General features: G+C 42.0%; 5 protein-coding genes across 10 annotated transcripts in view; 3 read left to right on the forward strand and 2 right to left on the reverse strand.

The window, feature by feature from the left end:
- LOC148414353 (SH3-containing GRB2-like protein 3-interacting protein 1) overlaps positions 1-1,959 on the forward strand; it is a 36,515-nt gene extending 34,556 nt beyond the window's left edge. For all 3 annotated transcript variants that reach the window (XM_088429507.1, XM_088429505.1, XM_088429506.1), the window contains one exon: positions 70-1,959. In XM_088429507.1, the coding sequence (XP_088285633.1) occupies positions 70-92 (23 nt within the window). In that variant the 3' untranslated portion in view covers positions 93-1,959. The remainder of the gene's footprint in view (positions 1-69) is intronic.
- A 459-nt stretch (positions 1,960-2,418) lies between these two features.
- dynlt5 (dynein light chain Tctex-type family member 5) lies at positions 2,419-5,731 on the forward strand. 2 transcript variants are annotated; one of them, XM_088429254.1, is made up of 4 exons: positions 2,419-2,857; positions 2,956-3,035; positions 3,435-3,559; positions 4,845-5,731. In XM_088429254.1, exons 1-4 carry the CDS (start codon positions 2,751-2,753, stop codon positions 5,031-5,033), a joined length of 501 nt encoding a protein of 166 aa, XP_088285380.1. In that variant the 5' UTR covers positions 2,419-2,750; the 3' UTR covers positions 5,034-5,731. The 2 variants fall into 2 exon arrangements, with proteins under 2 accessions (XP_088285380.1, XP_088285379.1); XM_088429253.1 differs by lacking the exon at positions 4,845-5,731 and adding an exon at positions 3,621-4,779 and having other exon boundaries at positions 2,427-2,857.
- Positions 5,732-6,394: 663 nt separating this feature from the next.
- On the forward strand, positions 6,395-12,894 carry mier1b (mesoderm induction early response 1b, transcriptional regulator). 3 transcript variants are annotated; one of them, XM_088429250.1, is made up of 13 exons: positions 6,395-6,468; positions 7,152-7,176; positions 7,734-7,882; positions 7,975-8,142; positions 8,844-8,973; positions 9,056-9,123; positions 9,300-9,372; positions 9,466-9,617; positions 9,692-9,773; positions 9,855-9,949; positions 10,266-10,393; positions 11,374-11,501; positions 11,857-12,894. In XM_088429250.1, the coding sequence occupies exons 1-13, from the start codon at positions 6,460-6,462 to the stop codon at positions 12,162-12,164; spliced, it is 1,515 nt and encodes a 504-aa protein (XP_088285376.1). In that variant the 5' UTR covers positions 6,395-6,459; the 3' UTR covers positions 12,165-12,894. The 3 variants fall into 3 exon arrangements, with proteins under 3 accessions (XP_088285376.1, XP_088285375.1, XP_088285377.1); XM_088429249.1 differs by having other exon boundaries at positions 6,459-6,468; positions 7,131-7,176; XM_088429251.1 differs by having other exon boundaries at positions 6,459-6,468; positions 7,131-7,176; positions 10,347-10,393.
- Positions 12,895-13,450: 556 nt separating this feature from the next.
- LOC148414357 (nucleotide sugar transporter SLC35D1-like) lies at positions 13,451-16,483 on the reverse strand. Its single transcript, XM_088429252.1, has 13 exons — positions 16,243-16,483; positions 15,957-15,990; positions 15,796-15,882; positions 15,639-15,706; positions 15,366-15,437; positions 15,227-15,295; positions 14,975-15,077; positions 14,814-14,906; positions 14,599-14,666; positions 14,446-14,524; positions 14,295-14,377; positions 13,735-13,787; positions 13,451-13,666 (listed from the first exon to the last, which is right to left on the reverse strand). The coding sequence occupies exons 1-13, from the start codon at positions 16,425-16,427 to the stop codon at positions 13,656-13,658; spliced, it is 1,005 nt and encodes a 334-aa protein (XP_088285378.1). The 5' UTR covers positions 16,428-16,483; the 3' UTR covers positions 13,451-13,655.
- Positions 16,484-17,519: 1,036 nt separating this feature from the next.
- On the reverse strand, positions 17,520-24,649 carry LOC148414358 (SERPINE1 mRNA-binding protein 1-like). The gene is made up of 9 exons (XM_088429459.1): positions 24,263-24,649; positions 22,896-23,082; positions 22,688-22,828; positions 21,743-21,814; positions 21,360-21,434; positions 21,032-21,209; positions 20,821-20,886; positions 19,749-19,934; positions 17,520-18,879 (listed from the first exon to the last, which is right to left on the reverse strand). Exons 1-9 carry the CDS (start codon positions 24,522-24,524, stop codon positions 18,820-18,822), a joined length of 1,227 nt encoding a protein of 408 aa, XP_088285585.1. The 5' UTR covers positions 24,525-24,649; the 3' UTR covers positions 17,520-18,819.
- Positions 24,650-24,806: the final 157 nt, after the last annotated feature.

A 24,806-nucleotide genomic window follows, 5' to 3' on the forward strand; every position in this document is an offset into this window, starting at 1 on the left:
TTCAGCCGTTCGTCTTTATAAATCAATTGGGGGGAGTCATACTTTTCTAAAAGCGTTTTTACTCCACAGGGAAATATTTGGCTGATAATTAGCGGACCTGCCCATGCGCACAAATGGGGGAATCTGCATTTTTGTGGACTCTGAATCCGTCCTCACTTTCATGTATTTGAAACTTTATAGCATCCATCGGTAGGAAGATGGCTGCCGATTGTATGCAAAAGTTTTATTCGGTTTGCTACTTGAAACACTTTTTGGGGCCCGGTAATAGATTTGGGATCCATACAGTGATGCAGCCAAAACCCCCGACTTTTGTCTAACTTCTCTATGTAAATTTCCTGTAAAAGATAGATTATATATTATGACCATAATCTTAAAGTGGAATATGTACAAAATGTGTATGGAGGTTTACTTTCGAATGAAATCTTATTAATTTAGGGGTTATTTAACTCTTTCAATGCCAAGCGTTATCTGCAAAGGCGAGCCCGGACGATTTTGAGCATTTGACGCATTTTTCAAGGCCGACAGAATATTGCATTGTACGATTGTTGATGGTACCGTAGGAAAGCTTGGATTCTAGAAAAAAAAAGTCAGATTCTACCTTATTCCCTTCTTCATTAATCCCTGTTTGAAAACAGGACGTTAGAGTGACATCAAGCTATGTGAAGATGTGTTTTGTCTTGTCACTGGCACACAACCTAAGTATTTTACATGACAAAATTTCTCGTCCACGGCATTGAAAGAGTTGATAAAAACGACACTTTTTATCCCCGTCTCCAGTCCCATTTAGTTTTGATAACGGTCTTATACGGCTGTGCTTAATTTTTCTCTTTGCAGCCTTGGGAAATGGCATGTCATAAAACAACCGTTTTTGCTGCACAAATATTCATTGTTTTATCATTTATTGATACATAAAACTTGAATTTGCTGTCTTCTGGCAAGGCAAGAAGCAAGTTGGACTCTCGAATTGCCCTAAAGTATCACAGAGATGTTTCAACTGTGTATGAAATGTAAAATAAAAAAAAGCATACACTGTAAGACAGTCTGTCTACATAGAATTGTTTTGAAAAAATCCACTGTGGGACACGTGCAATGCAAAAAAATAAAAAAAATAAAAGGTAGAAGAGGACCTTGGCGGCGTATGATCGATTATATTATTATATTAGTATATTGAGCCGAGCCTTAAAATGGACAAGGGTAGTGCCATATGTTGGAAAAAGGAGTGCGTAATTTAAAATGTTTCAAATGTTAATGTTTAAAATTTCATGCTGCTTGATAACTTATACACAAAGGTATCTGCTGTGACTGCTTTAATTTTCACACGGTTGATTCTATGTCGAATCATTTTTGATTTTTCAAATAGCAATATCAAACTATTTAAGTGTAAAAATGTAGATAAAGAGATATGATTCAAATATTTCTGTAGGAATATGGATATGTGTTTGTGCTTGTTTGATGTCATAAAGCACTTAAGGTTATATGAAATAACATTCTTTCTCCTCATTATTGTTTACCATGTGTTTCCTGTGCAAAAAAATGAAAGTGTTACTCTTCACAAATAACTCCGTCGCATGAAATCTGCATTGCCGTTCACCATTTTTTGTTATTGTGATGCTTCTCCATGTCAATAAGATCTTCATATAGTGTATTATTGTATAACCATCTGGCATGTTGTCTTTATGTTCTCCCACTCCCTAATGGCGAGGTTTAATATATTTTTTATTATTTCGTTGCTTCATTCCAGAGAACATTTAACTTAAATTGCTTCTATTTCCTTGCCTTATTTTTGAGCATATTGAACATGATTTGTTTGAATGGCTGTACGTCCTTAAAAACAACGGAGAATATGCAAACATTTAATGTACAATTCCCACCCAAAGATTTGGAAAGTAAATATGTGAAAAAGTCAATATAATGTAAGACCTGTTTTTCTTGGGTAATAAAGCAAAGAAAATACCGAAAGTTGTACATTTGTGCTGATTTGAAAGTACAGCGTGGTTTTTTTTCTGTCGTGTAAAAAAAATAAGAAAAATCACTGACAGAATTTTAAACAAAACATTTCGGAGGCGACGTTTCCACGTCAGTTCAGCTTTTGTGAGGTTCAACGCATTTTTTTTTTTTTTTTACTGACGCAATCTTTTTACAATACACTATAACAATTCCTCGCCAAAAACAGTAGAATAACACAACAAAATGTAAATAATAATAATAAGAAGAATAGAAACAGAAACAAACAATCTGACATTTTAGATAAGCATAACCGCAATACAATGAAAAAATATAACTGACAGACTTCACTTCATCAAATGAGAACAACGTTTCAACGTCACTAAGCGTTACGGAAATGACGCAGTTGCGTCGGTTTTCTCGTGACTGCGGAAACACACAATTCCAAGAACAAAACGTTTAAACTATGTTTTTAGTAAAATGTCAAGGTGAATACTAAATATCCGAAACACGCCAGTGTTTCAATTCAGTGACTGGAAAAAAAGGAAAGAAAATTAAAAAACGCGATTTCCGTGAAGGAAGCCCCGCCCCCGAAGTACAGTTGTCATGACGACGATTAACTAAAACGTCTGTTGGCATTACAAACGTGTTGTTGTGGTTGACATATTCGAAAGGTATAGTTGGTTTTCAAAAAAAAAAAAAAAAACATGACCATGATGCAAACGTGGCAATTTGCAACGTGATTTTGTCGGTAGTTTTGTTTTCAATCTCTTATTTTGTTTGGTGTTTGAGTTCTTTTTGCGAAAATGTCTGAAGCGCATAAAGATAAATCTGTCAGAAGAGACAAGAAGACCAGCAAGGTCCCATCGGAGGGAAGTCATGGAGTCAAAAACACCGGTGGCAAGACCAAAGAGTGAGTCGAACCTTCTATCCGAACAAACTACCCCTAAAACCTTTCATTTCAACGTAAATTCCTTAACCGATTCTCTTTGCACATCACCTGTTTTTCAGTTCTTTAAGCAACGTTTCCTGCATAGATGAATACCATGACGAACGGACGGTTGTCACATTTGAGAACACCTACCAGCTAGGTCATTTTGCACACTTCCAAAAACTGTGTTTTGACACTTGTATATGTTTACATTTACCCGTTAGACTGTTAATTTTTTTGTTGTCTGCTCAATTAAAAAAAAGAAAAGAAAAAAAAACACTTAAAAAAAACTCAACTTTATTTTGGGCATTATTTTAAATGACTAATTTTGCCGAAATCTCATCTCGTCACTAATATATATATATATATATATATATATATATATATATATATATATATATATATATATATATATATATATATATATATATATATACCCAAAAATTGAGATACTACAAGTAAAAGAAAATCAGAAAATGATTATTATGAGTATGCACCGCTGAAAAACACAGTACGGCACTAGTTCATGTGTTGATTATTTTGGGTGTTCTGATACCAGGACCTCGCAGGCGCTTCCCCGCCCCTGTCGCTTTGGCGATCATCAAGGACGTACTGAAAAGCTACCTGGAAGAGGAAAAATACGAAGTGGAATGGTCGCGGCAAATGTCCAAAACCATATGCGAGGTAAGCAGCCGCGACCAAGAGACGGAATGGCCTTTGATTCTTTTTGGGTGTCCTCGTTCAGGTGATAAGAAGCCGCGTGAAGGAACTGATGATCCGCAGATACAAGCTGGTGGTGGTGGTTCACATCGGCCAGCTGGCCGGGCAGAGCATGCAGATAAGCAGCCGTTGTCTGTGGGACCTGTCCACCGACACCTTCGCCACGTGGTCGTTTAAGAACACTTCTCTGTACGGCGTGGCCAGCGTTTACGCTCTTTACTTTGAGTGAAGCAAGACCGAGTTGAACAAAGATTTAAAAAAAAAAAAAACTAACCCGCATTCAGTCTTTTTTATTTTTTATTTTTGCATATAAATCAGTGATAGTTTCTTGAGAGATGGCGCGCAATCAGCAGAGCATAGCAAGGTCGCTCCTTCTGCAGCCTCTCTGACAGCAGCCCGCTACCAAGGCTTGGTCTTGCTCACGCCGATGGCGACCCATCGCTGGCGATGTGTTTGCGGTTTTGAGGAGGTCCAGATCCCCGCTACCTAGTGACACAAACCACAAGTCAAGCTCTGAAAAATACCGTAATACCCGAGTATAGGACGCACCCTAAATTTTGGGCTCAAATTCGGGTATTTTCTGTTCCATGTATTAGGCGCACCAACACTTTGGCAACAAAGTCAAAACTATAGCAAAACAATACACAAACTATACACGTTGCTTTTTTTCCCCTAATTTTGTATATGCTTTTAAAGGCGTAATCATTAAAGTTAAGATTTTTTATTCCTTCGACCACGCGAGTTGTTCAGTGGCATCAATTCTATCCATACGCATGAAGGTTAAATTTATTTACACCCACAAAAGAATTGAAAAATGCTATGGTCTCTCTGATTTTTAATGTTCATGTCATTAACTGGTCTCCACCGCCACCTACTGGCTTGAGCTGAAACACAAGTCAACAAAGAATTTTCTGTTTGCTTATAGTTTGCCCGGCCCTCAGCGTAATGTTAGAAAAATCGCAGGAAAGTCAGTGTCATAAATCCTATTGAAATGTATCTCAAAAACTGTACTTAAAACGTAATAATATCATTATTATTTTGGTACACAAAATCTCGCATGTCCCGCTACGTATTTTAATCATCTGCTGGAAATTTCAGCTCCCTATTGTTTTTTTTCCCCATTGATTCTTTCACGATAACATCAAAAAAATCCAAAGAAATTCCATCATTTGTAAAAGGGTTAATTCAGCGTTTCAATCAAATAAATCAATCTTTGAAAAAGTTGATTTCTTTTGTACCGACCATCTAGGAAAGCGTTTCCGGGCATTCGTTTCCACCTGGATCCTCCGCAAGTGAACACCACCGCCCTCAGCAGCGCCCGACCGCACAGCCGGAGTGCGTTTGCCTTCCCCGGAACCTGACTCCGTCCCGCACACCGCACGCACAGCAGCATCGCCATCAGGAGGGCGGGTCTCATCCTACACTTCCACAAGACTGACTTGTTGATCCCCCTGACAAAATGGCTGCCCTTTTATTCGCAATGTTACACAAACCCCACAGGAAGTGGAGTCATTTGCCATAATTACCTTTTTTTTTTTTTGAGAGTAGGTGACAATCTTAGTCATTAAACGGATCATAACATTTTGTAAATGTTAAGGGGACATAATTGCAGGGCTTTTAGTAGCTTCGATTATGCAAAACGTTTGCACTAATGGCGCATTCGGAGTATTCCCGGCTCTCTACATAGCAACATCCAAGAGTTTGTGGATACTATCACGGACAGAATCTGTGATTCTGAGAAAGGACAGGTGATTAAGTTGGAGTGACTCATGGGAAAAAAAAAATGACAGTATGGAAGATTAAGATTCAAAGATGTAAACAAGCGGGGGGAAATGACGCATCATGACGAGGTTGTTTTGAACTTTGGCTTTTCGGGCTTTCGTAGGATTAAAACGGAGGTGTCAAAATAAGTTTTATCAAGGATCAAAGTTTTAAGTATGATCATCGCGCATTTGGACAATTTGGAATCCAACATTCGGCATTTGTCAGAGCCCCGCCCCCTTTCCGTCATCGTCGGACTGTCATTTCTCAAACCGTACTAGATTTTAATTGTCGGTCCGTCAGCCCGTCCGTGTATTTTTGCCCAACCATCCACCGCCACTGACGGTTTTTGCTTCTGGTCCGTCATTCGTCAGGCGCTGGTCTACTTCTGTCTCCACTTCTACTATTTCTTTTTTTCCGTTTTAGAACTTACACTTACAGACCATGTCTGTTTTTATTTTAGCTAGTTTTAAATTTTAGCCAGAAACCTTGAGTTTGACACCTGTGGATTAAAATATTGTATTTTTAAATGGCGCATCCGTATTTCAGGTTTTATCAAATTACAACAAAATATTAAAAATTGTAAATTTGTCTTATAAATCACCCTGTGGTGCGATTTTGCAAACGTTCAAATTCTTTATTTCTTTTTTTAAATGGCGAATTAATCTAATTTCTTCATTTCATTGCCTGGTTCCACTCATAAACCAATCCACAATAATAATTTATTATGACACTCGAGGACTTTTATAAATTATAATACTTCAATTACACATTGACAAGATGTGAATGTTGAATTAATATCAGTCAATCCAATTGAGCATTTACATATTATATTGTATTGTAATCTCTGCAGTAAATTAAGGCCTTTGTTTCTTTGTGACAAAAACATGACGCGTGATCCGTCCACATACACAATGGCAGAAGGTCCGTTCAGTCACTCAATTTGTCGTACAACGAACGAACGAACGAACGCACGAACGAACGAACGCACGAACGCACGAACGAACGAACGAACGAACGAACGAACGACGTCTGTCCTTGCGGAGTTCGGGTGGGCGGGGCTCGTCATCCGGGTACTCGCGTGACCCTGCAGGATCGCAAACATGGCGGAGGTAAGAAAGTGAAGTAAATAATCGGTAAAAAATAGAAAAATATGTCTAGCCAAAACGAATGCTTTCAGTCGCACATACGCCGGGTGTATTTTGTGCATTTTAAACACACGGAATGCCCGGCGCGTTGCTTTCTTTTTTGAATAATTAAAATTTGTTCTTATATTAGCATGTTTAGTAAAGTTCGGATTTGGCTAGCGTTAGCTGCGGCGTTAGCGACTTTGCGGTTTTGTTCCGAAACAATCCATTATTACTGTATTGGATATTCGGATAAAATTTATTGCCGGCTGATATGTCGTGTGATTGTGCAATTTAGCTGGGAGTTCGTGTGCCTTTTGGTGCGTGATGACGTTACCACGCGTAACTTAAAAGCGTTAGCTTGCTATTTAAATCGAGTTAGCGTCCAACTTCCAGTTTCGCGATAGTTTAGTAGAATAAACGCACGCGGATTGTTAAACGAAAGCAAAGTGTTTAAGCCCCGTTACTAGCACGATTATCTTTTCTCAACTTATAAATTGCAAACGCCTGCAGGAAGTAGTGACTGTTTGCACGTAGCGCTCAATGGCAGGCGCGCTTTTTGGGGACTCTTGTTTCTGTTGTGCAAAGGGGAAATGCAGCGTCTTCATTGTTCCAATAATGCCTGTTCTTTCGCTCTTGATGCTTAGCAAATTTGTTTTTCCTTGCAGTCCTCCCTTGGGAATTCGAGCCCAGGTATGTATCGTTGATTTTGCATCATCATTTTTTGTACGTTAAGGAACTATTAATTATTTTATAGTCGATCAGGTTAGTGGTGGTTTAGTTACTGTAATTCCCTGAATGTAAAACACACCCTTAAAAATGGTTAAAAATACGCTTTATTGAAGAGTCATGAATACGTGGGGGTCCGTGGACCCCACTTTGAGAACCACCGCTGCACTCTTGCTTGAATCAGCTGGAGAACCATTACATAGTCTTCTCAACTTTAGTCACAGTCCTGTGTGTGAAGATGGACTCGGATGTTGGTTCAGTGCGCGCTTCTTTAAATGATAATAATGACGTAACAACCTCAGTTAACACAGCTAAATGCAATTGTAATTGAGTTGCAGTTGCACTGTTCACCACTAGATGGCAGACTCCCACTTCAACGTGTGCTTCGTGTAATGTAAAGGTTATTGAAAATTTCCATAGTCGTAGCGAAGTAGTTAAAAAACTGATATTTATTTTCCAAGTTGTTTCCTACCTTAGGTCAGTCATATTTGGCACAAAAAATGTCCCCATCTTGCTCCTAGGGGGCTCAGCGGGTTCCGTTGACCATGACTTCGACCCATCAGCGGACATGCTCGTCCATGATTTCGACGATGAGCGCACAATGGAAGAGGAGGAAATGTTGGAGGCCACCGATGAGGCCAACGCAAATGAGATTGAAGATCTTGCTCGTGTAAGTTTACACATCATTGGTACATTTTTGTATTTATTTAATTTTACCGCTGCTGCCTCACAAGCTATATTCTTCCATCCCTTTCTCTTTAGGAAGGAGAAATGCCCATTCATGAGCTCCTGAGTCTCTACGGTTACGGTGGTGCATCACCAGCTGATGATGATGAAGACGAAGATGAGGAAGATGAAGAAGAGGATGAGGATGATGAGCTGGACAACGACGAAAGCAGCAGAGGCACTGGCGAGCTAAAAAGAAATGAGGTGTGTTGATGGGTCTGAAAAGTCTTCATTGTGTTGTTTGCCTCAGTAACCTTCTTTGCTGACTTTAAAATTTATGTCAACACAGTCATGCCTCTAAAAGTAGACTCACTTCATCATTTTAACTACACACCATACAGCCGTGATCTATGTAGCCACTAAAGTCAGGTGTTGACTTATACTGTGACACAGTACTTTTTTTGAGGTAATTAAGTATTAAAGCATATGATTACTTCGGATTACTTGAGTATTAAGGTCGTAAAGTGATTGAGAAGTCAATTCATTTAGTACCCCTTATTTTTAGACCCTCCTTTAGTCAAAATCCTGAGGGAAAAAAATGCATGTGTTTAAATATTTGTGAATGTCTGGTCATAAAAAATGCAAACGTCCCTCTTTGGGATTGAATTTGTTAATTTACTGTAGTTAGATGGACAATGATCCATTATTGGATTGCAAGATTTGACTATGTTTGCAACCTGATCTGATGTACCTGCGCAATTTCAAAAGCTACATGAAATTTTGACAATGTCTCCAGGTATCCGCATATCTAATTTAATGCGTTCTAATACCATCAGAGAAACAGTAGGCTTTTGTTTTCAAATCGAGAGCAAATTGATTGGAACATGAAACAACTCGTCCCAAAAAGGTGCAATAGTGATGCTTTTTCCAAAATTAGAAGTACTGAGCTTCATGTGTAATTTCAGGATGAAGGCGCGAAGAGCTCGACAACACCGGAAGAGGAGGCCCCAGTGACCACGGAGGGCCACGCGCGTTCAGTACGAGGCCTCGGCACTTCGGAACTTATTCGTCCGCAGAAACACAAGTACTTTGAAAGTGCGTGGCGTCTCATCTGGCGTTCTTCCCACGAATCAGATGAATGTTTGTTTATATCCTCAAACGCGATGTTGTGCATCAGGTAATAATGATGCAGAGGAGGAGTCAGATGAAGATGAGGATTATGTTCCATCCGAAGATTGGAAAAAGGTATTTTCATAATTCTCCGCAAGTGACAAACATTTTTTTTCCTCTTTGCTGTACTCTCCAGCTGAAGTTTAAAAACAAATGATCCGATTCAGAGCTGCTGAATAATTCCACCGTGATAGCGGATGAAATTTCATATCTTTGTGTACACTACTGTTTTTTGTCTCCAAATCCAACAGGAGATCATGGTGGGCTCTATGTATCAGGCAGAAACCCCCGTTGGTTTATGTAAATATAAAGACAACGAAAAAGGTGAGAGTGTGAAAATACAAAGCGAAAAGGAGTCCCAAGTGACAGCGGCACATTGAGTATGGATCTCCCTTTTTCCTCTCTTTTATTGGGCAGTTTATGAAAATGATGATCAGCTGTTGTGGAACCCCGAGTGTATACCCGAAAACAAAGTGGTGGCGTTCTTGGCCGAGGCGTCAAGACGCACGGGTGAGGAGAAAGGAGTGGACGCCATCCCGGAAGGATCCCACATCAAGGATAATGAACAGGTTTCCATCCGGACCAGATTGTTTGATTCGATTTTTTGGGGGGGCTAGCAAATGAAAAGTCTATCCCTCCCCAGGCATTGTACGAACTTGTGAAATGCGACTTTGACACAGAGGAAGCTTTAAGAAGACTTCGGTTTAACGTCAAGGCAGCCAGAGGTGAGGTCTCGCTTGATTTTCAAGGCCTTTTTCCACCCCCGCCGCTCGTAAAATCGAGCGCTAACGTTGTCGTCGTTGCAGAGGAGCTTTCTGTCTGGACCGAAGAGGAATGTAGAAATTTTGAACAAGGTCTAAAATCCTATGGAAAAGACTTTCATTTAATACAGGCCAATAAGGTAAGGCGAATGAGTGAATCGATTTTTTTTTTTCCATTCATAACAAATGATTACAATTGCTCTAAACGGAGAACAAATATTACGTTGAAACCCATGACACAATTTTAACAAATCCACGACCAAAACGTGAAATATGCTGAAGTGTAAATTCAGTTACATGAAAATAAAACCCCCGAATATTTATATCGTTAACACAAGATGGGGAAAATAAATCTTCTGCGCATGTGTCCATAAGACAGTTTTTTTTGTTCTGTTTGTGTATATTGTGTTGGCGATGGTAATAATGATTTCATGTCCGCTGCATTAAATTTTCCAGGTGAGAACTAGGTCTGTAGGAGAATGTGTGGCCTTTTATTACATGTGGAAGAAGTCTGAGCGTTATGATTTCTTTGCACAGCAAACCAGACTTGGAAAAAGGAAATACAACCTTCATCCCGGGGTCACGTAAGTTTCTATTATGATCGCTTCCAAAACACAAGCCAAACAAACAACCGCATCCGCAAACAATTCACACTTGGGCCGCAATTTCGGATTGTTTTCAAATTTAGTCTCGATGTTTTTGTTGGTGAACTCTTTCGGTGCCCGGCGATATCTGAAAAGGCGAGCCCTAGAGCGCCAGACGATTTTTGAGCCTTTTCATGCGTCTTTCAAGGCCCGCGGAATATTGTCTGACATTGGTAGTACCAGATGAAAAATTGGATTCCGTTCTTTATCTAGAAAATGAAGTTTTTTTTTTTCTGCACAGCAGTGACTTTGACGCTAATATTTTTTTCGTAGCATCTGAAACATTTCAACAGTGCTTCCCTTGGATTAAACATGAACAAAAACAGCGGAAATGTGTTTTTGATGTCAAAATAACATTTTGCATATGTATGTAACAGTTTACGTATGTAGTATACTGTATAACTACGTTGCAACAGCGCTCAGTTGGCTAAATGTTAAGAGTAGCACTGGCCATGAGTGTCATCTATCCATTCATTTAAAAAATGTTGTTTTGGTATTTTACATGACGGAAATTTTCATCCAAGGCACTGAAAGAGTAAAAAAAAAAAATGTAGGTCAATTTGTGTAAGTGAACTTTAAAATTAGGTTGACTAAAAATATTCTTCTCGAAGCTACGCCGGAAGCATGTTTGGGCTACTGTTTTCCACAGGGACCTTTTTTGCGGACGTACGCAGTGTTACAATGGCGGCAAGGGGAGAAGACTCACCCCAGAAACAGGATATCACTAGTGTGGGATCATTTCTACTTGAAAAAAATTTCAAAGTTGAAAGACATAGCACAGCAGTAATTAGTCGAGTACAAAACAAGAAGAACAGGAAGTTATCGACCTCATATTAGCTAACTATAGGCAGCCGGTCCTAACTTTGAAATCAGCACGGACGACGCGTGTAACGCGCCCTCCCGCCGCCGTGTGCCACCAGAGACTACATGGACAGGTTACTGGACGAGACGGAGAGCGTGGCCTCCAGCAGGGCGGCGTCGCCCCCTCCCACCACGTCCAGCAGCAGCGCCAGCCACTCGGAAAGGGAAGACAGCAGCGGTCACAACGGTGAGCTGGGTTGCGAAACGCAAATGCACGAAAATATGCGAGATGGACTTGATGACGCAAACCGCCGACGGTTAAAATAGAAATGGCCGTAGTGTACTTAGTTGGCAGTCTTTCATGGCTGACAACATCACTATTAGTCGTAAAACATTACCGTGACTATCAATCATACAAAAATCATCTCGCGGGCCCGTATACACACATTTGAGGGCCATATGTTTGTCACCGCCGATCCACAGTCAGGTCGTGTCTGCCATCTAGTGGTGAACACTCTTACTACAACTTCAAACAGATCTTCTGCAGTTTAGGGAGCGGGATCATTTTCAAATCCTAAATGGCCACGTTTGATTTTCGGCAGGTATCGCAGGCCACGGTTCGGGCCACGTCGGAGACGGCCCCCACGTCGTCCCCGTAAACCAAGCGAAAGCCGAGGCCGTTCAGTCCAACGGCCCCTCGGGCGATTTCGCCCTCCCCGCGCCCGACAACAACTCCAACGGATGCAGCCGCCCCGGCTCGCCCAGCCCCGAGCGAAACGGTTCTCCGGAACCTCCCCCGGACCAAAGAGACACGGACGCGGCCCTCGACAGGCCCGCCAAGCGGTTCAAGATGGAGACGGAGCCTTTGGCCCACGGCCAAGCGGAACCTAGCAGAACACAGGAGAACTGAAGGATCGGCGAGACCTTGAATGACCCGGCCGTGTGACGAGTCGACCAAAAAAAAACAACAACAAAAACGCCGTTGCTCCTCCGGCAGGTAAAAAAATTCTGCCGCCTCCCGAGCCCATCCATGTAGCGCCAAACTTGTACCCGCCCTCTCGAATGACTTGACTGACTCGCATTTTGCCAAGAATCTTTTTTTTTTTTTTCTATTTGTACTCAAAAGACAAAAAAAAAGAAAAAAAAAACAATTCCCACGAATATTTTTTTACACGAGATATTTATATTTTTTAAACAGAAATGTCTATAATGGGTATTTGCTTTTCAAGCCATTTGAACATTTGTGAACGGCAGAGAGTTGAAAACGACATTTTGCTTGAGCGGCACACTCCAGTTCACGTTAGTTGCACTTTCATTGTACATTTCTGTGGTTGAGAAGCAGCAGCAAAGATCACCTTTTTACTCGCGGAAATAAACCGCCACAGGTTTGTTTGTGTCAAGCCCGCTGACATCAGTGATGTCCCGTATTCTGACGCATTTTGGGATTTTTTTTTTTTTTTTTTAACGCTTTCTTTCTACGAGTCAGAATGTCGGTGATTTCTAAGCTTTGTATAGATTTCTTACATGCGTTGGTACATTTTCAAATGAACTGTCTTCATCCGTTTTTCCTCTTTGTATGCTTTTTTTTTCAGAAGCGCGTTGCCTCTGTTGCCCTGAAATATATGTCATTTAAAAAAGTAGCCATTCCTTTTCTCGTTTGATTTTTTTTTGAAGGCGATTTCAACATTCTTTAGGTTGACTTTTAGTTCTCAAGTTGCTCGGTTGAAGCAACTTTTGAATAGGGCTGCACAATTCATCCAATTTGAATCGCGATCACGATATTGGCTCCCGCGATTAATTAAGCTGATCCTCTGCAATATTAAAAAGTTGGCTATGCTACATTGTCATCCTGCCACCAGGGGGCAATGTTTCCCACATATTTGCGTGACAAAATCTTCTGCTTTTCTCTCTAATATTTTATTTACCAGTGTGAAATGGCATTGAGTTTCTCACCTGATTCCTAGCTGTCGATTGAGACCCATTTTGAAAATCCGAAATTGGAATAAATTCGGTTAGAAATGGCCGAAAATTTGACTACTAATTGATTAAAAGTTTGCTTAAAAGCAAATAGTGTGCTTGGTTCTAAGTAGGCTTCATTTTTTTCATTGCTTTGCGCTCAGCAACTAAGTTAACTGTGTTGACCTGTGTGCCAAGTTTTTGCCATGTCTTGGCTGAATTTGTTTAATATTCACTTCATTTATTTATTTTAGTTTATTATCATTATTTGTAAGGATCAGCTTGAGGAAGCAAGGATCTGCTTCGATATCAAAAGAAAACGGCAGAGTTAATACAACGCATACACATGCAGAAACAGTCAAAGTGTGATCATAAATTGAAGGCACTTCATAATAAAGACGAAAAATTGACGGGGTGTCTTTCTTTCAGGTAAGCCGCTTGAGATTCACGCCTTTTCTGTTGAAGATAATGGAAACCGATTAGCGTACAGAACAATGCGCATTAAAGGTGCAAAACGGTCTTACTTGTTTGCTCATGTGTGAAGGTGATAAAGGAGTACACCAGACTTCCGGCGATGCTTCAGGAAACATGACAAAAACGCAAAACGCCAGTTCAACGAATCAAAAGTTTTTCGTTTTTTTCATTCTATAAAACACTACATCTTTTCCACAGTAACTACACAAAATATATGACAAGTTAAATAACAGTTTGATTCATTGTTTTAGACATTATTTTGTACTTGATAACGTAAGTTTAAGTTGTATGATGTACCACGACCACCTTGGACAATATTCAATAAAATAGTTAACCAAATATATCCGTACTAATATTTGGCAGAAAAAGACTATGCAACTTGCTAAGTTTTATGTAGAAGAAGAAGAACAGGAAGTTATCGACTTCAAAGCAGCTCCGTTCACTACAACTCATACTCAACCTTAGATAAAAGCAAATCACAGTTTTTGTTTTTTTTTGGGGGGGGGGGGGGGGGTGATTAGTCAAATATTTAATAAAATAATTAATTTGAATCAAAAAGATTTGATCGCGACAGCTCTAATCTTGCTACGTGTTTCAGAAGCTGTCTCACCTCACGTGCAATCCGACAAAGTTAGTCCAGGAAAAAATGTAGTCTCCGCCCAAGACCATTCCAACGTAGGTTACCACGATATTCTGCAACAAACACCCGTGCGCTAACGAGGACACTTACATCATTATAAAAACATAATCAAGCGCTTTACCTTGATGCAGCCCACAATGGAGGTGGTGAGTGGCGAGTTGTGCTGAGTGCACAGCATGACGGAGTACATTAAAATGAATCTGTTGAGGGATACGTGACGACTTAGAAGCGTGCTGGAGGTGCAGTCCGTTCATAAAAAGGAGTGAAAAGTTACCCCGTGACGCAGGAGAGGACAAATTGCACAACAAATAGCTGGTCGGACCATCCGTCGTACTCCAAACTCTGAAAGGTGGAAACAAGGAATGGCTCAGCTAGGAAGAAAAGTTGATTGAATTTATTAACACCCACAGGATTTGTTACGCTATTTCCAAAGCATTGCTAAAAGTACCCTAGCAGTACCTTAAAGTGCAAAAACAACAACCATCACACCATTTTCAAATCTCCGGAGTAGCACGCGTACGCCACAGTGGGTAAAATCATGATCAGAGCGTTGTAGTACAGAAGTCCAAATTTGCCCAGGTCCTGCAAAAAAACAATTCCAATCAGTAAAAAAAAAAAAAAAAAATGACGACGCGATGCTACAATCTCACTTTTGCATCCAGTTTGCTCTTCATGTAAGCGCCATTGGCTGCCGTAAGCACGTTGTTCAGCATTATGAACGCGTAGCCTTCAAGGTCGAAGGCGAGGTCGGCGCTACGAAGCATTTCACGCAAAACGCAGCGCGGGAAACGGCTCCATTAAAGAACAACTTGCGGAAATCTCATCAAGTCTTTTCACCAAGTTCTACATACAAAAATATTTCCCAAAATGTGAAGGGCGTGAAACATGGTGCAAACGCTCACCTGGCCGCTATCAACGCGCCGAAGATCATCGCAAACACGGTGGCTTTGATTGTCGTCGAATACGTCTTTCTGGCAAAAAAAAAAAAAAAAATGTGAATGTTGTACTAAGCGAGTGACGTTTTCATGGAGCGGAACTTGCCTTAGTAAGATGCTTTCACACAGCATTGTAAATAAAATACTGAACCTCCTGAGAACTGTAAACATGGGCAAACTAATCGGGAACAAAATGGAGGATTAGAAAAGATGCCTTGCGTCGTGATACATGTTTCCACCCAGACGTTTTCGTTGTTTTTCTTTTTTCGGGCAACAGCTTGGCCCTAATTTGATAAGAAAACCTAACAAACACGGAACAACAACAGGAAAAACAAAACTGCACATCTTGGTGGAAAGGGTCTAATTCTACAAAACCCACTTGAGTCGCTGAGTCCCAAAAAGTCCGGAAATTTGATTACCGGCATGAAGTAGTGGTAGCGGAAACATCTGCAGGGGCAAAAACAAGTTTCCCTGAAATGTCTTCGTTTCCCTTCACGCGCAAATGCGCCCGTCATAATTCAATATCGAAACGTCACCTTGCGCGGTATACTTGAGTCCAAATCTGGAAATGAAATGACGCCCAGCATTTTGCCAAGCCTCAGAATGACCACCGTAGCCAACATCTGTCAAATAGAAGCAATGGGGCAAAGTCAACAAAGTCACATGACCGCGTTAGCGATGCACGGGAAGCACTCACTTGACCGATTCCAACACATGTTGATGAGGGAAACCTGTAAAAATACACGTGTTCATTTCCAGTTAAGTGAAATAACTGAAAATTGATGATATTCCCCGCGCCACTGCCACCTACTGCAGTGGATGTGTAATTACATTTCATTCTACTGCAGCAAAAATAAGCATGTTTTCAGTAACGCCGGATGGCTTTGGTCTCCGCAAAACGTTATATTTTCCATACTTTCCGCTCGAAAACAATTTTTGTGTTTGAGAGCGGCAATTATTCACTCCTGTACTTTGAACTTTACCTGTAGCTGCTTAGGACACTTTTGTTGACAACCACGATGAGAAAGGAAGTGCCTCCGTAAAAACCTGCAGCCAGCAGTTTGGGAAGCACCGCGGAGCCGTCAGCCAAATTGTCGCTGCTGGTTCGCGGCGATGCTGCTTTGGCCTCGGGGGACGATTTTCGTCGCCGCTTCTGCGGCTCTGACATGACTTCACTCACGTCGCCGCTCGAAAAGTTAAAGTCAACGCGGAAAAGCTGCACTCTAGTGGGCATGCGCAGTAGAGAGCGGAAAGAAGGGGCTTTGCGACCAAAGCGGAAATGATCGACCGGTCACCATCTTGACGAAATGTCTTTCTTTGGTACTCAATCCGTTTCAACTGCTCGATTTGTTCCAGGCATGCGGGATGGACGAGCGCATGCGCCGAAGCGATCAGGTTTTCGTCACTGCCCGACTAATCTCAAGCATGTGCTATGAACGCATTTATTTTGAGCAACGAAAATTACACACGCGTCGGATAATTAATCTTAAAATTACCATCTAAAACTCACAAAAACAAGGATATTGCATAAACAAGTTAAGGCAAAAAAAGCTTATCTTTAGATAGTGTTGTATAAGTATTTTTTTTTCTTTTGGTAATATTTGTGGTACTCAGGCTGCGCATAACCATCCAAGTATCAAGTACTACAGTCGATAAACCCTCAGAGGCACAGGGAGAGCGTGCAAACTCCACACAGGACGGCCGGGTTCCAGAATCAGCAAAATGTTCAGTCTTGGATTTTCAGTTTTGTTTAATCTTATTTTGGAGTGCAGTTTTTATATACTTTTTAAATGCAGTTTCAAGTTTACTTGAGTGTAGTCCTGCTTTGATTGCCATCTCCATGTCTGCCTCCTCACATTCTTGTTTTAAATTAATATTTGTGTAAATATCATTTTATGGTGAGAAAGTTTAATTATAAAAACAAAAACAAATCACGTTACTAGTTGGACGAATGATTGAAAATACCATCGTTTATTAACCTAAAACTACCTAAGTATCAGCGATATTGACACCAGTATTTACTTATTGATAGTATCACACATATCTAGTCTTGATCATGTTGTATAATAAACAGTATAACCTGATTTTTTTCCCTTCAATTTCCCGCAGCTAAAAATGATACAATGATCATGTGATCAGAATATGGACTACTATACTGAATACTGGATACAAAACACAGGGAGACATTGTCCTAAAATTCACTACGTTTTGTTTTCCGCAATATATATAATGAAATCACTTTCCATATACAGAATACATATTACACTTCTAAAGCAATTTATTAGAACAGGGATGTTTGCACAAAGTTTACCGTCATGTGGCTCAAACAGTCGTACAAGAGAAAAAAAACAAAACAAAAAAAACAAACTTCAGCCTCCAGTGCCAGCGCATCCCCAGCAAATCAAAGCACGGCACCGCATTTCAAAGTACTTTGCTACACTTAAGCCCCTCCCATTGACCCGATTCATCAAAACACCACGTTGCCGACAAATGCGGCTCCACACAATAGTTTATATTACATTCTGTAGATCGTGATTGTTCCACAACAGCCGACGTTATGCATCATAAAATAATAATAATAATAATAAAACACGTAAAAATATGCTCGACAGAAACGGGTGGGAGTCTTCGGAGGGCTGGTGCAGACCAAGACCAAGATTTTTTTTTTTTTTTTGGAGATGCGGCCGGCACACGCCCAACCGCCCGCCAACCCGCCAAGGGTTTGGACCGATATTTTCCAAGTAACTAGCAGTTCAATCACACGCTCGCTCATACGCACTTCAGAAGAAATAAAAAAAATCAAAGCGTTTGCTTAGTGGTCCTGAATTTACAGTCCGTATGAGCTAAGAGGACCAGCCTAAAGATACACACATCCTGCAAACAGGCGGCACATCTGGATCAGGGGATACAAAGCATTACTAACCAATGACCCCCCCCCCCCAAAAAAAAAATATATCAAGAGGCATTTACTTTCACTGCACAACAAGCAGAAAAATACCAAGTTTTTTTCTTTTTTTTTAAACTGTCGACTGTCCATCTTCATTTTGTGCCTCTCAAAAAGAGATCGCCAGGAGAATTTTCACACTTGAGCTAGCTAAAACATGTTTCGTATGTAGTGTAGCGCTACCACGTCAGTGTGTGAAGTTACACCGGGAGGGGAGGGGAGGAAAGCACTCCACTTCAAAGGCTTCCGGGACATCATAATACTGAGCCCAAATATTCACACTCCAAACCCCAAAATGGCAGAAAAAAAAGGCATAATTTTCAAGCGGCACAAACGAGCCCGAATTATGCATAATCTCCGAGGGGAAAAAAAAAAAAAGGAACCAAAACATCCCTGCTTAAATATTTTAAAATACAAAATGTCAGTGTAACAACAGGTCCGTTTTGCACTTTTTTTTTTGTCTTGTTCTCAGGTAAAATTTGAAGTCCTTTGGCGCCAGTTGGAAATGACTGTCTCTCTTTTTTTTTTTTGTTCAATTTTTTTTTAGGGGGATTTCTTAGATATCTGAGAATGTGTAAGCATGCAAGCCTCGTAAACGGGGGCGGGGAAGGAGTCTTCAGGCCAGGGCGGGGAAGGCCTCGGGGTCGTCCACGTTGGGGACCGACGCTCCGCTTGCCTGGAGGGTGGAAAAAAAAAAAAAAAAAAGCCTGAGAATTTTCCACGCAACACAGCCAAAACTTGATTATCAAATTACTGGAAGCGGTTCGCCTTTATGTCATGTCATCTCAAATGCTGCCTTGCAACAAAAGACGCAAAGGACATAAGCCCCTCCACTCAAGGCGGAATTTTCACGCACGTGTAAGTGGGTACCCGTATTTTTAAAACGTGAAAAGGATTTATACTTTACATATTTAAGATAAATAATACTGCGGTACATATACTAAAATCTTAAATGATTAAACCTGATACAGTAACTGTGCTGTTATCCTTTCCCTTGCCATTCATTTGGCTGCAGTATCACGGAGAGCCGCAGTTATATTAACGGCGCCCGGAAGTCCAATTAAAGCGAAGCCCGTAGCTTCGATACGATATACGCCAAAATTAAAAAAATATCAGCCCCGATAATCGGCCCGACTGATAATAGGTCTATCTCTAGTTAGCCGCCAGTTAGCTGAGGTTGTTATGATTTTCAACAAAAGAAGCGAGCAGGCAGAACCGACGTCCGAGTCCGTTCTTGTTCATGCACACGAATTTGACTAAAACCGAGAGGAAATATATTCCATCCGACTCGCCGCGACCTTTTTAATTGGTAGCATATCCCCACGTATTCAGGAATCAGAAACTCTTCCTTTAAGGGACTGACAAGCAAAGATCCCATCACATCGATAACTTAGGTGGGAAAATCATTCGCGGACGAGCCCCCGTTGTCAACGCGCGCCCGCGCAGCTCGCAGCTTTTCCACATCGTTGCTTTTCAGCTTAGGCCTTTATTATCATTGCGGCAGAGCGAGCACATTTTCCCCTTTGTCGCGGCCGGCGCCCTCACCTTTTCAGAGCGACCTCCGCCACGCGCCGGCCTGCTGCCTCCCCCGCCGCGGCCGCCCCTGCCCCCGCGAGGGCCCCCGCGCCCGCGCCCGGGGCGGCCCAGGTCTCCGAAGTTGATCTCCAGCTGAGACGTGATGTCGTTGGCCGGTTTGCGAAAGTGGTGGTCGGCGGATTCGTCTGTAGTGCCCTGTGGAAAAGGAAAAACAAAAAAAACGGCGAGCTCGCATGACTGTCGCCATTGGCATTAGCATGCATCCGTTTACGTCGAGCTACATCAACTACCGTTTTACACATACATAATGTTATATGTACATTACGCGCGTAAAAGTGAACACTCTTGAAAGCAGAGCTGCCTGTTAACCTATTGTGAGGTTAACAACTTCCTGTTCTTTTTCGCCTTTATTCTGGGAAGCTCCATGCTCTAATATTGTATTTTTTTTCCCATTGGCCCACTTGGTGTTGCACCAAGACAAGCAACGGAGCCATATGTCGAGATGGTCTTTGCATGTTTTTTCTCCCCATTAGGTATTGCTGTGGTATGTCTTTTTCACTTTGCTATAATTTGAGTATTTTTTTTTTAAATAGGAACTTATCCCAAACTTGTGACAGCCCTCTTTTTATTTGGTCTTTGTAGAAAAAAGTTGCTCAAACATGGCCACTTTGAGGTGGTTATTTTTAGTTGACTTACCCTACTTGGATGACTTTTTTTCCCCCTTACCTTACTTAAAACACAGTACAGTGCCATCTGTGTTTGATTTAAGAAAATTCGTAAATACATTTGAAGTGGTACAGCTCGGCAAATTATATTCAGCGACTCCAAAAGATAACAGTAACGGGAAAGTGATAAGAATCAAATTTAGAACATTTTGCATATAAATATAACATATTTTAGAAATTTTGTTTCAAGTTACATTCAGGGTTAGGGTTATTTGGGGAAAAAAAAAGTGTATTTCTTTTTCTGCTGATACCTGAAAAATCTTGTTAAAGTTTCCGAGGTACGTAGCCCCATTTTGGAAGCACGGCCCCAACAGTGCCGACCATGAATACTTTATTCAATGTGAGGTTGCAAGCACCTTTTGGTACAGCGTTTGCGCGTCTACTTCCGTTTCCGAGGCGTCGATCAAGGCTCCGACGGGCCTCTGAAAATTCAAAACAGAAAAACGACGGAGCTTCGTTAAGTTTTCAGGCACAGGCCGAGGTCGCGCTAGCAGGAATTCTTTTTTTTTTCAGATTCTCGGGAAAAAAAAACAAAAAACCAAAGGCCGCGCTGCCGAGCGGACTCACATCTTCACTCTTGGATTTGTGCAGCACGTATCCTTTCTTCCACTGGCTGTCGGCGCCTTCGTTGGCCTTCCGGATGTTGAACTCCACCTTGGTGCGCTCCTTGTCCTGCATGGCCTTCCACTCGTCCAGCGTCATCTCCCGGGGACCTTCGGGTTTCACTTCTTCCACCTCGTTCTCCCTGAAGAGCCGGTCAAAGTTCAACGTCTGAGCTGACGCCCGCTACCAAAAACGTCAACGACCGTATTCTGATCTCCGTTACGATGTCGGGACAGACTTGCTGGTTCGAACGCCGCCGTACCCCGACAGGAAACAGGAAGCGGGGACTCACTTGTTCTCGGAGCCGGCAGGTGCCTGCTCCTCTCCCTCGGGGCTGGTCTCAGCCGCGGGACTGGGTTCGGCCTCGCTGAAAAATAGGAAAAGCCTCCTTTGAACTTGCATAATCGAACAAAGGTGCGATATTTGTAATATTTGGATAGTGTGTTTGATAGTTTGGTTAGCGTTTGAAGAATAGAAGGGCAGAAAATTCGATAAGGTGACGCCTGCATTTAAAAGGGCTTTGGCTCACTATCACTATTTTCTATGCAGCAAAGGCGTCACAGGTTTGTTTTGTGTTCCAATTAATTTGCTTTCAATTTGAAAAGCATGCCGTTCCCGTCGCCTGTAACAAGCATACATTAGATTTTGTCAAACCCCGGTAAAAGCTTCACATACCCGGCTTCTTCCTTCACATTTCCCCAGTTGTGTGAGCCGCTTCCACTCCGCTTGTCCTCGCTTTTCTGATTCCTGAAGCAGAGATCATTACAAAAGTCAAATATCAGCAAACACGCAGCGACGTTTTACACTGACGCGCCATTACTCGCGGGACTTGCACACGAGTGAAACTTGAAATTTATCTCACTCAAGGGGGAATTCAACTTCCGCTTGCACATCACACTTAGAAGCATATGACACGCAAACAAAAACCGATTCAGGGTGGTGAGGACAATGCCTTGCTCAAGAGCACCCCAGCAGTATCAAGGAACGCGACTAGCATCTGTTCAATTTCCACTTGGCATTCCGAAATGAATGCACAAAGATATTTAAAGTGCTGTTGCCCTGTTGCATATCGGAAAAGGTTCAAAGTAAGTCCAGAAGCTAGTTACAGATTTTCCTTTTTCATCTGGTTTTGCAAAGAAAAAAAAAGCTGACACGGGCTTATGTATTTTGTATGACTGCAAATAACTATTATTTTAATCAATGAATATGTTGATTGATGAAACACATTTTTGAAAAAACAAAAACAACATAAAAAATTGATCATTTCCCACAGTATACAAATATTTTATTTTGAATCAACACAATGATAATCTGTGTGCTTTCATGAACAGCTGACATAGTTTGACAATAATTAATATGAAATAAGCACTAGACAAGGGTGTCAGCTACCCTCCATAAACAATGTATGACAAGAATTTGATTATTTTCATAACTATGTTAAAAGATTAATTGTTGCATCTCTGGGATCCGTAAATATTTTTCAAAGGATTTATTTTTAAATAAAAATATAATTCAGAAAACAATAGAAAACTATACATGCCATACAATTTTACGTTAAAAGATTTAGTTTGAGCAAGTAGGAGGCTAATAGCGCTACTACGGACACACAAAAATACTCACGATTTGTCAGTGCCACTGTGTCTGTCAAAGTCTCGTTTTCCACGCGAGTCGAAGCCTTCTCCTCTGCCCATGCCCCGCCCCCGTCCGCCGCGCCCACCTCGCCCGCCGCCGCGCCCCCTCGGCGGCCGATCTCCGGAGGGCCTGAAAATACGCAGCACGAGAAGTTCAAGCGGGTCGGTTCCCCGCGGCGCGGCGCGGCTTTCCTCACTTGTCCGCAGAGAAGTCGCCGGCGCCCCCTTCTGGCTTGTCCTCGGCCGGTTTCTCAAAGCGTCGCTCGCGAGGCGGTCTACGCTCTGGCCGCTTGTCTCCGGGTCGCCCCTCTCCTTGGCCCACGTGATGCTGGGGCCCTTGGTGACCCTGCTGTTGTTCTGGCCGTCGACCCACTCGCCGCATGCCTGCCGATCGCAAAAGCAGCATCGTTTCAAATTGTTCCCATGAGGTTTAAGAATAATTAGAATAAACCTTGTGAAAATCAGTTTTCTGGGTTTGCCTCCCGTTTATAAATGTAGCGCTGTGAAGAGTGGGTGACTATTTAGTAAAAATGGCCTTTGTTTCATCATCATATCTAAGCGTATAGAAAGTATTAGGCCGCAACTGTTGCGGATTATTTTTTAGGTTTATTTGGGAGAATACATTTTTAATGGGTGATTGATGGGCTTATTTAAAAGTGTTATCTAAATGCTTGGAACAAAAAAAGGTTATGAACAACAGGCAGAAGCAATTGCAATCATCTATTGTCAGAATTTCTCAAAGTCAAATTCTCAAGGGGTAATTTGATCAAAATTTATGGGTCTCTGGACCCACAAACCTTGAGAACAACGGCATTTTAACTCATAGGGGCAGCAGTTAAGTTCATAAAACTATGTACGAATTTGCAACTGATGTTAAAAGTCACACTTACTAAAGCTATTCAGCCATTTCAGCTGTAAAATGTTATCATGCTATCTATATTTCTCAAAAAAATGGCCTTAATGTATAATTAATACCTTTGTTATACCACTTTTCCAATTGTTGACTGAAAATGACATGTTCTCAAAGCTAGGAATTACAACCAATCACAGCACAGCTTACTAACGTCACATGATCAAAGCTAGAAAAGGCGTGAACTGCGATTGGTAGTTCCCCGAACTTCGTCGCGTGACGCTATTATCAATCGACAAAAACTTTTTTTTTATCTTTTCATTTTGAGTGAAAAAAAACCCCCACCTGTCAAATTTACTATAGCTATCATATTTTTTTTTTTTCTGAAAACTGCTACATACGTTTAGCGTATCCACAAACGCGAATCGAATTGAAAATTGATGAAAGTCAGCGTGGAGGCGAGCACCGAGCATCACCCGGAGCAGCGCGCACATTCCACCAGGATGCGACCGGTCACGCCTTCTCGGCGGCGTGCAAGAGCCGCTACCTACGACCTACGGCGTCCCAGCACCTCCACGTGTCCTCCCAACAACAATCGAGCAGGCGGGCGGGCTCCGGTGCTGACCTCCCGCCGAGTGTCGCTGTCCAGCAGCAGCTAGCATGCTAGCAGGACGGTTGAGCAAAAAGAAACAAGCCGCGTCCGCGTTTGTTTACCTTCTTTCTTGAGCGGTGCCGGAGGCTGGCTCTCCTCCTTGTCCTTCTTATCCGCCAGCGGGTTCTTCCGGTCCTTCTGCGACTCCTTCTTGGGCTGCTTGGCGGCGTGAGCGGCGCTTTTAGCCGAGCCAGCGGCGGCCCCCTCCTTCTTCTTGTTTTCGGCCGCTTTCAGGATCTCCGACGGGTCGGACTCGTCGTCCGGTAACTGGTCGAAGCGGTTGGTTACGACGCAGCCGAAGCCTTCTTGCAGGTGGCCGGGCATGATGGCGCCCCTTCAGCTGGATTCACCGCTGATTCGACGAGGCTTGATGCGAGCTAGTCGCTGGATGCTGCCAACAAGATGGCTGGGAGAGCGAGCCCCTTCTCTTCCGGTGCGAGGCAACATCCGGGACACTGGGAGATGCGCGCCAATCTGAGCGCGCGCCCGCCCGCCTCTTAATGTTTTTATTGATATTATGCGATGACGCACTTTCATGTCCTCGGAAACTAATCTGCATTTTTTTCCCCCGTGGGCTCAACGAACGGAACGCTCAGTCATGTAAAT

Source organism: Hippichthys cyanospilos, chromosome 12 (genome assembly GCF_059441005.1).
Source record: "Hippichthys cyanospilos isolate Australia breed blue-spotted pipefish chromosome 12, RoL_Hcya_1.0, whole genome shotgun sequence".
Classification (NCBI taxonomy): domain Eukaryota; kingdom Metazoa; phylum Chordata; class Actinopteri; order Syngnathiformes; family Syngnathidae; genus Hippichthys; species Hippichthys cyanospilos.

What these genes read in the sequence shown, in the direction of transcription:
- LOC148414358 (XM_088429459.1), bottom strand. Translation starts at nt 24,524, where the DNA reads ATGCCCGGCCACCTGCAAGAAGGCTTCGGCTGCGTCGTAACCAACCGC. An exon ending in CGCAAACGCTGTACCAAAAG is followed by an intron (nt 19,935 to 20,820) that starts GTGCTTGCAACC and finishes CCTTTTCCACAG; the next exon opens with GGCACTACAGACGAATCCGC. An exon ending in GCGGAGGTCGCTCTGAAAAG is followed by an intron (nt 18,880 to 19,748) that starts GTGAGGGCGCCG and finishes TCCACCCTCCAG; the next exon opens with GCAAGCGGAGCGTCGGTCCC.
- dynlt5 (XM_088429253.1), top strand. Translation starts at nt 2,751, where the DNA reads ATGTCTGAAGCGCATAAAGATAAATCTGTCAGAAGAGACAAGAAGACC. An exon ending in ACCGGTGGCAAGACCAAAGA is followed by an intron (nt 2,858 to 2,955) that starts GTGAGTCGAACC and finishes CCTGTTTTTCAG; the next exon opens with TTCTTTAAGCAACGTTTCCT. An exon ending in TGTCCAAAACCATATGCGAG is followed by an intron (nt 3,560 to 3,620) that starts GTAAGCAGCCGC and finishes GTCCTCGTTCAG; the next exon opens with GTGATAAGAAGCCGCGTGAA.
- mier1b (XM_088429249.1), top strand. An exon ending in CATCCGAAGATTGGAAAAAG is followed by an intron (nt 9,124 to 9,299) that starts GTATTTTCATAA and finishes CAAATCCAACAG; the next exon opens with GAGATCATGGTGGGCTCTAT. An exon ending in AACCTTCATCCCGGGGTCAC is followed by an intron (nt 10,394 to 11,373) that starts GTAAGTTTCTAT and finishes GTGTGCCACCAG; the next exon opens with AGACTACATGGACAGGTTAC.
- LOC148414357 (XM_088429252.1), bottom strand. Translation starts at nt 16,427, where the DNA reads ATGTCAGAGCCGCAGAAGCGGCGACGAAAATCGTCCCCCGAGGCCAAA. An exon ending in TGTGAAAGCATCTTACTAAG is followed by an intron (nt 15,296 to 15,365) that starts GCAAGTTCCGCT and finishes TTTTTTTGCCAG; the next exon opens with AAAGACGTATTCGACGACAA. An exon ending in TTTGTCGGATTGCACGTGAG is followed by an intron (nt 13,788 to 14,294) that starts GTGAGACAGCTT and finishes TGTTTCCTGAAG; the next exon opens with CATCGCCGGAAGTCTGGTGT.